The 18,783-nt window shown below is 33.4% G+C and overlaps 1 protein-coding gene across 1 annotated transcript; it reads right to left on the reverse strand.

The window, feature by feature from the left end:
* Positions 1–547: 547 nt before the first annotated feature.
* On the reverse strand, positions 548–18,503 carry LOC146997959 (uncharacterized). The gene is made up of 4 exons (XM_085812758.1): positions 18,339–18,503; positions 13,467–13,657; positions 10,440–10,549; positions 548–1,032 (listed from the first exon to the last, which is right to left on the reverse strand). Exons 1-4 carry the CDS (start codon positions 18,453–18,455, stop codon positions 677–679), a joined length of 774 nt encoding a protein of 257 aa, XP_085668884.1. The 5' UTR covers positions 18,456–18,503; the 3' UTR covers positions 548–676.
* Between the last annotated feature and the right edge of the window lie 280 nt (positions 18,504–18,783).

Consider the following 18,783-nt stretch of genomic DNA (forward strand, 5'->3'; position numbering starts at 1 on the left):
GACAAAGTGAATGACAACCCTATTACCGGGGGGAAATAAAAGGAAGAAAAAAATATCATTGTGTAAACAGATTTCTGTGGTAGAATGAGAGGAAAAAATTCAGTCTGCCTCAGAACTGGCATTTTTTATAAGAAATGGATGGTACTAGAACACCTACCACATCATATGAACTCATTTCAGGCGATTTCTGAGCAACCTCAAAATTCAAAGTGTAGCTATGCAAAAACAGACTTTTCATGCGAAGATATAAAAACTACGACGGCCACAGTGTTGAAAGAGATGTCATAAATCACTCAATTTCATATTTTAAAAATGTTTCCAGACTTTTTAATGTAATCTGATATGGAGTCCCCAGTGCAATTCCCAATTTATAAATGAAATACTCAGTCTGAAACCTATTTAATAAATCTGTACATATATAACAAACATAATTCTAATTTCAACAAATATAATTTCAGTTTTAATTTTATGCTTTAAGAATTTTATATCTTGAAGCCCAGGTAATTATTAAATTATTCTCCACTCTGATTAAATAAATATATTTTATTATTTGTATGCTTGTAATCATTTTCTTTAATTACACATATTTCATACATAATAAGCCTCTATCAGAGTTAAATAGTGTAGGTGTAGATATTATGCTTTTACTGCTATATTCTTCAAACAGTTTTTTCTTCTAATTCTTCTTGCAATTATGCAAAAGTCCGAACTTTCTTTTGACCAAGAAAGGCACTTTCGCATTTTGATACCGATATAGCTTCAGTACGTCTTCCTTTGTTGTTTTGGAAATGTTATATATAGAATCATTCTTCTGAAAGTTTTCTTTTCCACGATTATATCTGGAACCTTGATTAGAGGAAGAATTTTCCGAAGATGCCTGGAATCTCTTTCTCTCAACATATTTCAGATCTCCTTTTCCATCTTGAACAGAAGAGATACCATTATTTAAAGGCGTTGCAAAAAGAGGGCTGTTATGAAAATCCTGACTTTTCCTTTTCGCTACATTTTTATATTTTGTATCTTGTCCTGAATCTGTTATGGAAAAAAAAAAAAAAAAAAATGAAAGAACAAAAATAGTACATTTGCTTGCAGTGTATTGAAATACGATTAAGTAAAACAGTAATATTCACTTCAAGTAATTATTAACATTTCACCATTTCCCTCGAGACAGAATGGTCGATTTGAAAAGTATTGTCGAGCATCAGCAGCACACAGTCGTCGGGGTTAAATGTGGGCTGGATCGTAACCGCAAAACAGACTCGTCTGCCGTTCGTAATTTGAACCTATTATATGACATTAAAGGAAAAAGAAATATGCCAATGTGCCTTTTAACAGGTTTTTCTCACAGAAGGAAAAAAAAAAAAACTAAGCTGTTTGTATATTTTAGAATGATTATAATAAAGGAAAGAAAAATATATAACATTTTTATTAAAACATTTTTATTTAAAGAATTATTTCTCTTCAGTTCATTTAAACTAAATTATTGTCTGACATAGTTAAATATCGTCTGCTTTTAAAACAACTCAAGTAAAACTGATAGAAAGTTGGGCCTTGTGTTCTTTCCATAGATATAAATATTTATTTTATTTATTTTCTATTATTCAACACGCCAGAATGCAGAGAAAATGAAAAGAGTTGAATGATGGCCTAATTAGACACGCTCTCTCCACAACGGGAGTGGTATTAGGATTGTTGTGGTTTACTCTATTTGAAAAAGTCTTTAAAAGAACATCCTACCAATTCAACCCCAGTATAGCCGAGAGATGGCAGCACCTGATTACAGAGTAAAATTTTCTCTTCTAAGATCCTAATAAAGCAAAGGCAGTCAGTTGTCGAACGCTCGGGGATACGCACGTGTGTAGCTTGGAATGTTGTTAAGTTTGAAATTTTTGCATCTAATTTGATCTTCATAATTAATTATCGGCGATTCCTAAGAGGATCATACAAAGATGGAAAAAAGGAAAGAACTTCTGGTCCATTTCAACAGGCATTGCAATAAAACTATTGCTCATGCCTTTAGGGGCTCGTCTTTGTTAAGTTTTCAGATAAGAAACTAGTTAACACAATATAATTTTTTCTCCCTGGTAAAGAGACGTTACTCAACATCCTTGAATGGAATTTTTCTGAATAGACAGCTGGTGAAAGGGGGAAAAGAAACATTTCTGAAGTCAGTTTTCGAGGCAAAATTTGGAGGAAAGAAAAAGAAGCAAATAATTCAATTTTGTAAAACAGTGAAATGGTTTAAGCTATTTCTTGAGAATAAGCAAATTTAACCTTGGAGGAGATGAACAAGACGTATTAAATACGCTGGTGCCTTGCACAACAAATCTGATTCATTCTGCAACAACATTCGTTATGCAGGGGCTAGGTTTCCATAAGTAACTGCGGTAATAATTTTCATCCGTTTCCAAACTCAATCCGAAAGCACGAAGCATCATAAAAACTTCAGAGAATATTAATAACACCGTCAATGCTCGAACATCATAGAATTCATTAAATATAAAAATACTTATACGCAATATCTATAAAATAGAGTCTCACAGTTTTTAGTAACCAATTAGGACAAAATCCTTATGAATTCTAATCAGTACTTTTAACCACTTTCACTTAAGCCTGCCAGCTTTAATAGCGGGCCACTGCGAATGATTTCAACACATCCGAGAAACATTTTTTTGACCTTTAATTTGCTTAATGAATGCACATTAAAGTGTAGTATTTTTCTGAGTATAATCGAAACTTTCCCGAAAAGATTTATTTTCAAGTAACGTACAGTTTTTACATTTTCTTTTTAGTTTTTTGTTTCACCGTAAATGAAGGCTTTCATTTACATGTTCCTAAGCGAACATATTACAAATAACAACTTAGACTGACGTTAGCGGAAAGTTCACTGTAAGCGAGTTGCATATGTCCAGAATTCGATGTATTTTGAGTGCTAAATTTCTGAGACAATGACTTCAAATTTTATTTTGAAATATCAATATGTTTATCTTGATCCATCGTAACATGATTAAAATTAAGGTTATGATATCAAAGGGAAACATACACTCCATTCTGCAACACCTTCTGGACTATTTTGTACTGTTTTAGGTAACTTCAAGTTTCCAAATTATTATGTGGCTTTTCTGTGTACTAAGAGCTGATCACAGCAATAAGAGGTATTACATAAGATTCTTTCATCAAGTACTCACTTATTTCTGAATACAAAATTCTTATTTGTCCTAGATTTTTGAGAAGAAAGTTTATGTCTTCCACTCTTTCATTTATGTAGAATTTTTCCGACAATTTGCCTAGCATGCTATTTATATTGATTTTTCTGGTAATTAACTATATGAAAAGTGTTGGCAATTTAGATCCCAAAGCATGAAAACTAAGATTCGTTTCTTGCTGATAACCCACAAAGTAAGTAGGAAAGAAAGGGTGAAATACGCTGCACCATCTTCCTTGTAGTCCTGATAAAATTATTTGGAGATTTTCAGAAAGGTTCTACAGGTACAACAATTTCCAATAAGATGCAGACATTTTAAACGCAGTTTACAAGTGTGTAAAAAAGCAGCTAAAATTATTTTCTGCAAATGATACTTATTTTCTTCCCAACTCAGATATGTGTCTGGATGCTTAGAGCTATTTGTTCAAAAGAAAAGATTCTGCCACACCTGCTGATGCATCCGTTTGTTTCCGGCAATAATGCCATTCAAAGAGGTTTTATGTGATTGCATGTCATAACAGAACTACGTTCAACTGAATTTATTAACATGTTGACACTTACATATTTTCCATCATAAGGGTTAATTTTTAAGGCAAAATATCTTATTCAGTATTTTTAAAGTACATTCTTCCGGATCCTATTATTATTTCACAACAGATTCAGGTATTTTAGATTTCATAACAGAATTAAGGTAAAATTATGGGGGACACCAGCGATGTACCACGGGCCAACTGGTAGTGCCTTTCCGTACTAACTCTTAAAAAAAAAAAAAAAAAAAAAAAAAGATAATAAAACAAATCTGAAAGGTTTCAGATTTCACATTATGCCCAAAGGGCCTTTTTTTTAACATTTTCTGTGTTACCTCTATTTATTGAATAGCATGTTCTTCGCACTTAAGCCACACAAATTCAACAGCAATATCACAAAATAGTATATAAAACAGCCAGGGGCGTAGCTAGAGGGGGGCATCTGTCCCCGGGCGCAGAAACCAAGGGGCGCCAAACTGATGTTACGACATTTTAGAATTACATATTTTCCATCTTTGGCAAGCAGTTGTTGAATCTTCAGTAATCTTCAGTTGTGTCACGAAATCTTCAGTTGTCTCTGGGCGCTGAAATCCCTAGCTACGACTCTGAAAACAGCATATGTGTTTAGGATTTCCGATAGATGGTCTCGCGCGCTGGACATAATTTTTCCCCCCGTGCAGTGTTGCCATTGCTCGCTTTGAAATCGTTGAGTTTGTTAATCAAGTGTTACAAAATATGAAATCAATAATAAAGCAAATTTCAAATTCTAAATTCGGGCTTCCAGATGCCCATATTTAGTTTAAGGTTACATTATTTAAAATTTGATGGCTCTGGGTGCCGTTGTTTTATCACAATGCGAGAAACATACATACATTAATGCAGATTATTCATTATTTAATTTCTTTAAATATAAGACAGGGGGATAATATTTGGCAACAACACTTTGAAAAATAAAACGGACATTTAAAGTTTTTAACGCAAAATGCCAAAACGAAATTAATAGCCCTTCTGGGCTAACGCCCTTTGGGCTTTAAAAAAAAAAAAAAAAAAAAAAAAAAAAAAAAAAAAGAGAGAGAGATTTATAAAAATTTACAAAGAATGGCTGAGGAAATGGGCAACGGAAGATTTCCAAATTATCTCAGAATTTACTTATTATGGTACATCGTGCAATACCACCCTACGCCCTGCAACCAGTATTTATTAAAAACTACCCGCTCCGGCTTCGCACGGGTATAAAATATTAATGGATATTTTAACAATGAATCGCAGTTCATAATCTTTTTCTGAACTTACATACCTCACCTTAAATTACGATTTTTGAAAATAATTTCCCTAATATTAAATTGATTTAACTCTAAATTTTGACCAAGATCTTAATAGAAAATTCCAATCCATAAATTATGGTTTTATTTAATCTAATCTTATCTAACCTTATGTACTTATAATTACTATAAGTGCGATTTAAAAATTAACCTTAGAATAGAATATCATTTATATTTTAAAACTACTATCATGCAATTATTTATCTTATAATTACTGATACGTTGTCGCGCTGAAAGCTAGAGAGCTCCGATAATAAACGCGTTCGATCGCTGCTAAATTCAAAGTGCTATAAGGAGAACCGCGGCCTCCGACGCGCTATTTTTAGGCACGCTCCCGCCGCCCCGGCCGGCCGGTACCGCCGCAAACGCTACGTCCCGCAATTTTTAAATCTGTAGACCTTTTCAGTGTGTACAATACTTAGTACATTATTTTGATAAATCTCGTAGGGTTCAGCCTGCGTTTGCAATGTAAGCGGAAAAAATGCAATTATTTACGACATCGCATTAGAAACCTAAAAAATAACAGTATTTCTCCACTATTTAATAGATGTTATTATACATATAAACCTTTCTCTTCAATCACTCTATCTATTAAAAAACAAAAACCGCATCAAAATCCGTTGCGTAGTTTTAAAGATTTAAGCATACATAGGGATTATAGGGACAGAGAAAGCGACTTTGTTTTATACTATGTAGTGATAATGATTTAGGACATAAAAGAGATTACAGTGTAGTCTCAATGCAATTTGAAATTCACAACTTAAATTGAACAATCTGCTTTAGTGTAACAAAAATAACAGATAAACATAATTAGTATACAGATAAACATAATAAGACGATTATAATAAGTACTGGGAGCACAATGAATATAATAATATAATGAACTGTAATAATCACACTAAAGAGGAAGGTTTCAATGGGGTTATTTCCATAACAGGTTTACAATAAAAACGAAGGCCCATTTTTAAATAACAGGCATTGAATATTATGTAGGAATATAGCTGTGAAATCCACTCAGTTTCGAATTTTAGAGAATTTAGTATAATCATGTATTATGAATATCAATACATGATTATACTAAATTCCCTAAAATGCGAAATCAATTTTGAATAACCATAAGGAGCTGCCAGCGGACAACTATAACAACCAAAGTTCAAAGTAAAACTGTTTATTTACCCGTCGACCTGGTATTTACACAAAATCAGTGCTTAAAGTAGAACTCCACTAGCATGCGGAACACAAGTTCAAATTGTATAGAGTGCAAAGTACATGCTTAAGTAAAACTTTTCTCACCCTTGACTAAATGTTCGTAAAGTAACTGCGGCTAACAAGAGCTTAAGCTGATAGTCAAACCGCAATAGCAGAAAAACCGAAGAAGAGTGACTGTCAAACTCTCTCTGTTGAATTTTAGACCTTAAAAGCTCACTTTTACATTAAATTACTGCCTGGTGAAAGCTGAGGAAAGTAGACCTTATAGAAAAGGCAACATAATAACTGGGTAAACTCAAATAAAAACTTATACGGTCTTTTTAATCACGAAATCTAACCCGTAGCATTCGGATACAACCATAAAAAAAAAATTAAAAAGAAACTAAGAAAACTGCCTTTAATACCTTGAGTAACAATGATACGAATAATTGGAAAATAAAACATTCTTTTAATATCAATATCACTATGTACTCGAAAGGAAAACAAAGAATTAAGAATAATACTTTACTGATATTTTTTCAATGTATCATCTACAAAAAGGTCTGGTCAGTAATTTTAAATCCAATGTAAATTTAATTTAGCTTTATTTATTTCTAGCCCAAAGGGTGTTAGGCCGGAAACGGTACTAATTTCGTTTTCGCATTTTGCGTTGAAAACTTTAAATGTCCGTTTCATTTTTCAGACTATTACAACCAAATATCATTGCCATGTCTTATATTTAAAGAAATTAAAAAAAAATTAAGACTCTGCAAAAATTTATGTATGTTTCTCGCATTGTGATAAAACAACGGCATGTAGAGCCATCAAATTTTGAATAACGTAATCCTCCACCGAATATGGGCCGAATATCGATTTCATACTTTGTAATACTTTAGCGAATTTTTAATTAACAAAGTCAACGATTTAAAGCCAGCAATGGCAACACTGAACGATTTTTTTTTTTTTTTTTTAAATCTCTAGCGCGCGAGACTGTGTATCGAAAATTCTAAATATAAGGTCATTTTAAAATTATTCTGCAATATTGCTGTTGAATTGAATTTTATGGTTTAAGTACGAAGAACATGATATTTAATAAATAAAAGCAACCCATAAAACGTTAAAAACCGCCCTTTTGGGCGTAATGTAAAATCCGAAAGCTTTCAGATTTTTAGACCAAAGGGACTTTTGTCCCTGAAAGACTATTAATTTCGTTTTGCGATTTTGCGGTGAATCACTATAAATGTCCGTTTCACTTTTCAAACTGTTGCCACCCAATGTTAGAGTCCTGCATTATATTTGAAGAAATTAAATAATGAAAAATCTGCATAAATGTATGTCTATTTCTCACATTGTGATAAAACAAGGGTACATAGAGCCATCGAATTTTGAAAGACGTAATTATCTTACTTTATATGAGCATGTGGAAGACCAAATTTGGAATTTGTTTTATTATCGATTTCCTATTTTGTAAAACTTTAACGAATTTTCAATTAACAAACTCAAGGATTTCAATGCGAGCAATGGCAACAGTCTGCGGAGGGGGGGGGGAAGAAAAAAACCTTTTTACGAGTATCTCCAAAACGCGGAACTGTCTGTGTATCGGAAATTCTAAAGATGGGCTCATTTTAAAACTATTTTGCGACATTACTATTGAACTGAATTTTATGGTTTAAGTGCAAAGAACATGATATTTAATAAATAAAGGTAACACACAAAACGTTAAAAAGCACCCCTTTAGACGTAATTTAAAATCTGAAACCTTTCAGATTTTTTTAAATTAATTTATTTTTATTTAAGTATTTTTGGTATTGGGAGATTCAATAAATAGTAGATAATTTAGATTCAATAATAGTAGTAAATAATTCAATAGATTCGAATGCAACAGGTTAATTATGTTTCGATATAACTTCCTTGAAACCCAACTAGCATTATAATTAGTGCATTCTATTAATATTAATATTAATTAAATGCGTTCTATTAATATTAATATTAATTATTATTTCTATTAATATTAATTAAATGTAATGTACACTGGTTATCATAAATTAAGGGAAAATCACAAAAATAGCGATAACTCCCTCAAAAATAAACCAAACGTGTAAAATTTGAATATGTTGCCAAGTAAGAGTAGCTGAGTAAAACTGCGATATGCAAATTAGTGGCGCTGCTTTCGGAATACGTCATCTGCGAGGAGCATAAAAGTCTATGTTTGAGAGCAAGCCCACATATTTCACTGTGACAGTAACATCAGAAATCTGAGATAGCCAATTCGTAAGAATGACCTCCAGGCATCATTTGCCTGCAGATCTGCGATGGAGAGCCATTGGGAGACTAGAGGCAGGATAAAGTCAAACAGAAGTGGCCAGATGGGTAAATGTGAGTCCTTCTGTGGTTCATAGACTTTGGAGGCAATTTCAAACCACAGATTCGGCATCTAGGAGGTTCAGCCAAGGACGGCCAACTGCTACGACGAGTGCCGATGATTGATATTTGACATTATGTGCACGTAGGAATAGAACCGCTACTTCGACTCTTCTTAGATCCTCCTTTACTGCAGCCACCGGAAGGTTCGTGTCAACGTCAACTGTGCGTAGAAGGCTTCACGAAGATGGTCTGTATGCGAGGCGACCAGCCATTTGTGTGCCGCTCACGTCACGCCATAGGAGGGACCGTTTTCATTGGGCACGACAACATGTCAACTGGACGACTGATCAATGAAGGGCGGTTCTCTTTACGGATGACCCCAGGTTTAGTCTAGAAAGCAATAGTAGGCGTTATTTGATATGAAGAGAACCTAGAACCCGTCATCATCCGTCAAACATCTGTGAAAGAGATGCATACGGAAGAGGCAGTGTCTGTGTTTGGGGTGGCATCTCTTTGGGTGGACGCACAGACCCCCATGTCTTTCCAAGGGTAACTGTGAATACTCAGATTTATAGGGATGACATCCTTGATGTTTATGTGCGCCCATATACCGGAGCAATAGGTGATGCTTTCCTGTTACAGGACGACAACGCAAGACCACACAGGGCTCGCATCCTAGATGATTATCTTCAACAGGAAACAATTATGCGCATGGAGTGGCCAGCCCGATCTCCGGACTTGAATCCTATCAAGCACGTTTGGGATGCTTTAGGGAGGGTCGAGCTGCTCACAATCCGCCCTTGTCGGGCTTCCTATGGAACTGATAGACCGCATAATTGAAAGCATCACTCATCGCTGTATGTGCTGTATTGCTTCTAGAGGCGATCATATTCCATATTGAAGTTACTTTTCTTATAGCAAACTGACACCTTCGATTTGTTCATTTTATACATGTGCTAATTTCTATACTACCACATCTGTCTGGTAATTTCTTTTTATGTTATTTGATACCTTACTGTGTGTTTTATATTGTGGGTAAGTTTCATCAAATTTTACATGTAACTTTTCCAGTAATCGTGATTTTTGTGATTTTTTCTTAATTTATGATAACCAGTGTAATTAAGAGTAGAAAACCAAAGCAATTTAGAAATTCTTGCCTATTGAAAACTTCCCCCCACACGAATTATACATGCAAACCTAAAATAAACTTTTTTGGAATTATATATTTTTCATGGTTTTAGATATGTGCACTTAATTTACATATGCTCTTAGAATTTAAATGATATTGCAAATTAGTTCGCAGCAATAATTAATTTTTTATTTTTGCAATTAAAATTTCTTACTAAAATTTTAAATTTATATTAGCTTTATACGAATAGAGAACATTTCTTATATATATATATATACTTTTAATGCGGCCGATTGCAACCAAAATGGAAGGTGCAGAACTACATGTTATAGCAGTCCTATATACAAAATTTCAAAGTTCTGAGGCTACTCGTTTTTGAGTTATGCGAGATACATACATACATACGTACAAACGCCACGAAAAAAAATCTCTTCTGAATCCAATTTAAATCGGTTTTATAATTCGTTTGGGTAAAAAGAGTCCTTTTTCCTGTCCTTACGTACAGATTTCACGCAAAAACATTATTAAATTGCATTCGATAGCAGTCAAAATGGATATTTTCTTTGAAATATGGTACCCGGAATTTTTAGTGATTAGAACACTTCCTTTACTTCGTACAAGGAAGCGAAACAGTAGAAAATCAGTGTGAACTTTCTTCCTAAATCTAGTAACAAATCTTGAGATGTGACAAAACATGATTTTACCTGAAATATTTCTGTAATGTGAACTAAGACTCTGCTTATCTACGTGACTTGACTTTGCTTCCGAAGAGGTGAGATGTAGCTTTCTGTTTTGACATACAACTTCATTTAATCTGAAAGATATATTACATAGAAATCTTGACCAATTTCCGTCTGTCAAAATAAAGGAAAATGACTAGCACAATTGAAGCTAAACACACTTGATTCCTTAGGATTTTATTAAACTAAGCTGTTTTTATTTATTATATATAATTATAAGTAAAAGAGCAGTTTCAATATTTAAATTATTCAGAAATATTTCACAATATATATCTGTGTGCCCACCAGCGGCCGAGCGGTAAAGTCGCTGAACACTGGTAGTTCGGTCCGAGGTTCGAACCCCGCGAACGGGCTGGCTGCATGGGCGGTTTCGTGGTTTTTCCCATGTGTAACGTGTATACGAGCCAGTTTCCCTCAGAAAGTCCTCCACGAAGGCATCCCTCCCCTTAGGCAGATAGCCCTGGAGGCTTTGCCATAATCACACACACAATATATATCTTAAAGTATAGGTAGGATATCATCCACAAAGCACAATTTCGATTGGTTATTGCTTTCTGATGATAGTTTCATTCTTTTAGAAATGTGGTTTTGGCAACAGTTTTTCATTCATTGCTTTGGATACTGGACTTCTGACTGTTTTCTCTTGAAAATATGAGATTTATTGCTTATTTCATTGTAATTTTTTTATAACACACTTTTATTAAAATTTCTGTTTTTTTTGCTATTGTTTGTTTTTTTGTAGTTGTTCTGCAGAGTAAAATTCTGTGCAGTTTTTAAATTTAATTTTTGGCATTTTTCCTTTAGGGATTTTTCTGGTACATTTAAAAGCCAGGCGAGGGCTGGCCGCGTAGCAGCTAGTTTGAAATTTATTATCATTAAACGCTGGCATACATTGCGCATTCTTTTTTCCAGGTGAAATACTCAACATAAAATTAATATTCATTTATAATAAATTATTATAAATTATATTCATTTATAATAAAATTGGGTGCAGTGTCTGGAAATCTCATAGGATCACCAATGAGCGAGCGGAGTCTCTAATACTGATGATAAATAAAGTTTCTAAATGCCTGATGATCTACACTGACTACCAATGAGTATTTGGACACCTATGCAAATGACGATATCTGCGGTTCCAAGGTACGTCACGGACTCCGCCGGTATATATCGTGTAGGAAACAGCATCGGCTTTAGTCGCATGCAAGATGCCTCGCAGTTCGGAGCTCTCTGATTTCGAGAAAGGTATAATTATCGGGTATCACAAATGTGACCGATCCTTAAGGGACAAATCTAGCAATCTGAAGTACCCAAAATCGACAGTGGCCTGTGTGATTAAGAAGTGGAAGGTGAGCGGTGATTGTCGGAATGTGCCCCGAGTCGGCAGACCAACGAAACTGGGAGATAGAGACCGAAGAGTGCTGTCCAGAGAAATTCGGAAGAACCGAACCCAACCGATGGCCCTCATCCGCGAGTTTCAACAAGCATCCGGGAGTATTGTTTCAATGAATACTATCCGTAAGGAAGCACATCTGCTTGGTTTTCATGGTCGTGCTGCTGCCCATAAGCCTTTGATCACAAAGTCCAATCGCGCTTCTCGGTTAATGTGGTGCAAAGCACATCGAAATTTGACCGCAGATCAGTGGAAACGGGTACTTTGGAGTGACGAATCAAGGTTCACCCTTTACCGTTCGGATGGCAGGGTCTGGGTTTGACATCTACCTGGAGAACTTCTCCTGCCAGAATGCATTGTGCCAACAGTCAAGTTCGGCAGAGGTGAAATTGTGGTCTGGGGATGTTTCTCCTGGTATCGGCTGGGACCCTTGGTCCCCATTCATGGTAAGCTCAACTCCGATGCCTACTGCACTATTTTGGATGACAATGTGCTTCCTACGTTGTGGCAGTTTTGCGGGTTGGACCCCTGTTACTTTCAGGACGAAAATGCCTGTTGTCATGTTTCGACGTTAACCAAGCCTTGGTATGGTGCCAATGGAGTTCATCGAATGAACCTGAACCCTATCGAGAACCTCTGGGACGAGTTGCATCGCCGAATTCAGGGGTGCACTACCCGTGCAAAATTGGTGAAGGAACTTCTATGTCTTCTCCAAGCCGAGTGGAAGAAAATACCACTAGCTGTCATACAAAGACTTGTGGAAAGTATGCCCCGGAGGGTCCACGCTGTAATTACCTCTCGTGGAGGCTCTACCAACTATTGATTTTGAATAAAGTTAGTTTTTCTTTTCTATCACACGTGTCCAAATACTTATTGGTAGTCAGTGTATACTCGAATCCTGGCGAACGGGCTTGCTGTATAGGATTTCGTAATTTCTCTCTGTGTAACGTAGATACGAGCTAGTTTTCCTTAAAATTCCTCCAGGAAGGCATCCCTCCGCACAGGCGGATATTTTTATTTTTTACTTATTAAATGAAGGAAGGCTTACTCTCAGGCTAGTCTGTACCCTAGACAAAGAACTAGGTTGGATCATTCTTTATTAATTTAATTATATTTATTTCCCATTTTCAAATCTTTAATTTTAATTTACCAAATTTTAAATTTGAAAACTTATTTCACATGTAAGATTTTAAAATGAATTCTTAAAAAAATGTTTAACTTTCAAGCCTCCAAAATCGTTTGAATTTAGTTAATTATAGTTTTTACTATTACACATCCTCTTTACATGATTTATTCTAATTTATTATCGCAGAATACTAAACAATTATTATTGCTGACGTTGCATTTTCACTAGGAAATACTTCGTTTTTATTTGTAAATAGAAGGATTCCAGAATATAATAGTATTTACATAGAAATTCGCATTATTAAAATGAATATTTAGCAAAGTAATTTGAAGAAATTAATAGTTTTATTGAATATTCTGAATTTAGAATAAAATGTCAGAAATAACGCAATTAATTTAACACATATCAAAAGTTAGATCAGTAAATTTTACTTAGAAGTTGTTGCTACTAAAAATACTACATAAACGATACTCACTTCTGATGTGCCTGCTGGAGTAGATCATCTTTACTTTCAATTTCTGCTTTTGCAGTTTTGTATAAAGAGCACAAATTCTTTTTTAAAACATAAATCATCTGCGTTAATTCAGATATTTTGGCATCTTTTTCTAGATTAGATACGTTCAGTTTTTCAGCTTCTTTAAGAAGATTCTGGTATTGTGCTTCTCGCTGCGAAAAGATTATTTATTTAGTTTTTCTCTAAAATATAAACAGAATCTTACAAATATTATAAAGGTAATTCGGAAAACGTAGAAGCAAAAGATAAACAACATTTATAAATATTATTATAGTAATTTACAAAATAATAAATGTATATAGTATAGTAATTTACCAAATAATTTTGGAAATTTTGTTATAATATTTAGAAATTATCGGTGTCTGAATCTGATCAGAATGAATTTTTTAAGTTTTTGGTATTGTAGAAAACAACATAGAAGAAAATTAAATTAGGGCATGAGATTTAAAATATTTATTTTAAATAGATTTATTTCTGAATTTTCTTTAATCAGAAAACAATTAAATTATATGTTATTCAACTACCCAATAAAATACAGTTTTCAATTAAAAAATAAATGAGAGGGCAAACATTTTGATTTTTGTTGATATAAATTTCGAAAAACCAGTTTTTATCTATGGTCACTTACGCCTCACAAATATAATCTAAAATTTTGTTTATAGACTTCTCTTTTTATTTCAACAACAAATTAGGTTTTATTTATAAACGAATAGTCCGAAGTATTAAAATAAAAATCCCTGTCAGAAGGTGTATGAAGATCTTATTAACATGTTAAAATTTGAGGGTGTTGTAGAGTTCAAGCAAAAGACAAATCATTTTCGCTCAACCTCATACGCAAAAAAAAATGGCCTCAAACACCTCTGGAATAAATATGCTGAGTGTGCACTTTCGCACACTCGAAATGAATATTGCAGAGAACTGTACGAGTCACCCGCCCTAAAAGAAAAAAAAAAAAAAAAAAAAAAAAAAAAAAAAAAAAAAAACTCGAAGCGCTATCTGCCATTTAATTATGCTGACAGAGCATCTCGAAAGAACTTTTTTCTTTTTTTTTTTCCTCCCTGAATAAGTGGAGTGATAATTTCCAGTAAAGTTCAAACTATCCTACACCCATTCTGATGAAGTTTTTGTAACTTTGGATATCCTCCCCCCGAAGTTCATTTAAAAGTTGATTTAATGCTCCCAATTAATCAGGGCGAGCTTATACAGTCATGTAATTAATTCCCTTTTCTTCTTCTTTTTTGTCGCCTAGAACAGAAATTAATTCGTTGGAAACTTCAAGAATTGCAACTGGCACTTCGATACCCATTTTGCAAACAAACGGAGGCGAGTTGTCAGTCTGGCTCTGATTGGTCTAAACATGGAGGTAGGAAAGGGAGGAGGGGCCATTCCGCGCTAGAAGTGAAGCACTGCTTTGAAGCTTGGGTCACCAGACGGGGTATTCTTTGTTTACATTCAGAAGCTCGCTTGACAAGATTCTGATAGTATTTCGACACACGACAGTTCCACAGAAATCGAAAAAGGGACACTCTCGCATGAAAGAAACATTCATAGTGTAATGGATAATAGCGATTTGTATAGTTTACTGACATTTACGCAAAAATCACATCTTGGTTATTTTTCGATAACTAACAACAGCGATTTTGATTATGAATTTGTTTTATAAAATTCTAAGCTGTTGCACTACAAAAATATAGATTTTAAGAAAATTGCTAAAAAAGATCTGCCAAAATTTATTTTCTAGAAGATTTGAAAAGTTTGAAACTTGATGGCTAAATGTAAATATAAAATTATGTATGTTAAAATATTTGTAATTAGGCACATAGGTCAGATTAAGTTTTTATTAAATAGAGTAACGCATGCAAGGGCTATCTGCCTAAAGAGAGAGATGCTATCGTGGAGGAATTTTGAAGAAAAACTGACCTTTGAGTGGGTATTAAAAATAATACTTATAATTTTCATTCAAATTATATACATATATATTTTATGTAAAACTTTCGGGTGTATGCTAAATTAGTGTAAATTACTTTACACGAAAAATATAGTGAATGCACAGAAATTAAAGATTTGCACATGCCGGAAATGATAAATAGGAAATATGTATGGGTATTTATGCATGTGCTTGCAAAAAGCATGTATCTGCCTTTGACAAAATACTTAAATATTCATTAAATTATTATAAATGTATTTGAAATGAAGAATTCATTTACTTATAAACAACTGTGAAAGTACTGTGAAGAAATCTAATGATTAAATGTATCTAATTTATAATGATTATAAATGTTATCTAAATATATAATAACCTTAATATTGAATTGTAAACATAAATTGAAATCCTGTTGACAAATACGTTATAAAACTATTTAAGCAAGAATTGTTCGTATTGAAAAGCAATCTGTTAAAAGGTATTGTAAAGCAAATGCTATGAGATGCGCACTTAAGAACGTAATAAAGAGTTTTGGAATATGTATTGTTGAAATGAAGGGTAAAAAAAAAAAAAAAAAAAATCTGATAAGTATAATTAAAAGAATTATTCCCTTTACATTTTATAATAACTCAGTTACAAGTTTTAAATAATACTTAAAAAAAAAAAAAAAAAAAAACTTATCTTATTCCCTTTCAGAAATGTTCAGAGAAAGTCAAATACTATTTAATACCTATTTAATTATTAGGAATTAGCGAAATACTTATTTAAAGTATTTCGCTAATTCCTAATAATTCTCTAATTTAAAATGAACCGAATAGAGCATTAATTATAAATTGACTTACATTTTTCGATCTAAAAGATGCCTCAGAAGCCAAAAAATCATGTCATATTTAAGAAAGTATTTTAGGAAGAAGCTCTATAAATAGAAAAGAAATAATGCATAATTTTAATATTAATAATACAATAAACTTTGATCTTAATTTTTGTACCTTAACCGAATAAAATCGAATTACCTTAATTTTTTTTTCTAATGTAATTAACGAAAACTTGTGAAAATATTTCATTCAAATTAAACCATTCTGAGAAAAATGTCCTGTGAAGAGTATAGCATTTAATTCCGTTCAGAATGAAATGTTGTTTAAAAATATGTTGTTTTCACATACTTAGGACTCTGAAGTGTTGTAGAAAAAGAAAATATATACATTTATATGTATATTTGCGACGTAATTACAAAATATTTACACCCGAACGCGTCAAATCCCATAGAACTCAATGGTAAATGACCCAATGTTTTGGTCACCACGTAGGGATCGCCGGTGCTTCAGAGCAGGGTACGGAGAAACTTGTTTAGGGCGACTCCATCTTACTTCCTACCTCCATGGGTCTAAACTATGTGTCTTCAACCTTTCAGGCCCGAGGGCCTCATCAATAAATTCATAAAGATCCGCGGGCCACATGTCCGTCCAAAAAAAAAAAAAAAATAGTGTGGTCAGAAAATTTATATAAAAAAGGAAGGTTTGTTTTACAAGACTACAATTGATTCTAAGCGAAGAGGTAGTATTACTGATTTATATGTACATTGGTTCCAAAAAGTTAAATCTAAATCGAATTAAAATGTTTTGCAACATTTTTTTAACTATGAAAAGAAAGTAAAGATGATTGTACAGAACGATGTTACAAAATACAATTACAATAAAAAAAAAAAAAAAAGAAGAAGAAGAAGAAGAAGAAGAAGAAGAAACTTACAATTACTGGCGGGAGATGGTAATTACTTTAGTTTTAATCTGTGTTGTTGCAATTCGTAAAGTTTCCTCCAAATGTCTGTCAGCCGTGTTCTTGTTTTCGATTCTAGGATTTTCATTTTACAAAAATCTGTTCACATATGTAGGTACTACCAAACTTCACTAGCAGAAAAACGAAGATTTTAATTTACAAAAGCTTAATCAGACCCATTTTTACATACTCTGCTGAGACCTGGTCAATGACAGAAAAAGCTAAAAATATCATTTCTGTCTTTGAGATAAAAATTTTTGAGAAGTATTTTTGGTGGCATAAAATGTAACAATATCTGGAGAAGAAGAACTTACTCTGAACTCTATAAATCTTTTAAAGAAACAGATATAGTAAAATATATAAGGATTCAGAGAATTAAATAGGCAGGACACCTGTGCAGAATGGATGAAAATCGGGTAACTAAAAAGATCTTCTCGGCCAGACCATTCGGCCCCCGAAAAAGAGGAAGACCTAAACTTAGGTGGCTCGACTGTTTGGAAACAGACTTAAGAATTTTAAAAATAACCAATTGGGTGTCCATGGCCAGGGATAGAAGAGCTTGGAATTCGATTCTGAGGACGGCAAGGGCCCATCCTGGGCTGTCTGGCCATTAAAGAAGAAGAGGAAGACCCTATTCTACCAAACTCTTTCCTAGCAAATTAAATATATGTATATATTTATATATTTTCCGGCGGCGGCCACTAGCCGTTAGGGGCGTTGGCCACTACTAAGGCCGGAAACAGTGGTCACTTTATTATAGAGGCTCTTAATAGGTGGGCCAACATTGCGTCTTATGAAGGGATAGACAATTTACATCCAGGCCTTCTTCGGGATTCAAATCCGGGCCCTTCAATTCAGCAGTCAGAATCATTAACCACTTTACTGTCTGGGCGGTTAGCAGATTAAATATCAATATAAATAAAAGCTAATCAATCAAACGTAAATGAGACAAAATTTGCCCATTGTGGAAAAATAGTTTTCTTACTAAACCTACATAGAATATAAAAATGATAACAATAAAAATTAACATTTAAAAAATACATAATATCAGCATACAAAGGAAAAAAAATAAAGTCGGTAATCTTAAAAATACATAACTGAAATATCTAAAAACTACAATATTTAAAAAGATATACCATTTCCTCTTCTTCTTTTCCTATTTTTTCTATTAATTCAAGCTCTTTAATCAATTCATCTTGGTCCATATCATTTCCTTCCGAAGAAACAGTAGAATCAATGATTTCGGGATTCATAACTCCAAGGAAATCATCGTCGTAATAAACTAATTCATAACTCTCAGGAATCATAGATAACACTAAGGAAATGAATAGATGTTATTTAAAGGAAAACAATAATTTTATATTGAAGAATTTCTATCAATATATATATATATATATATTCATGCGGAGTAAAAATAGTTTACTAACTCTGTTTGAAAGTTTAAGACTCTACATACCAACTGAAATTTGTAGGTCACGCACCAGGTCACCCATTTAAGGTTTTTGTTATTCAGAAATGCATTTTCCCAGCAGGTTTGATCGTATATATGACAATTTAAAATATGTTGGTAATGTAAGTCGC

This window comes from Stegodyphus dumicola, chromosome 3 (genome assembly GCF_044657685.1).
Source record: "Stegodyphus dumicola isolate Sdum_Otavi_A_Nest chromosome 3, ASM4465768v1".
In the NCBI taxonomy this organism is placed as follows: Eukaryota; Metazoa; Arthropoda; class Arachnida; order Araneae; family Eresidae; genus Stegodyphus; species Stegodyphus dumicola.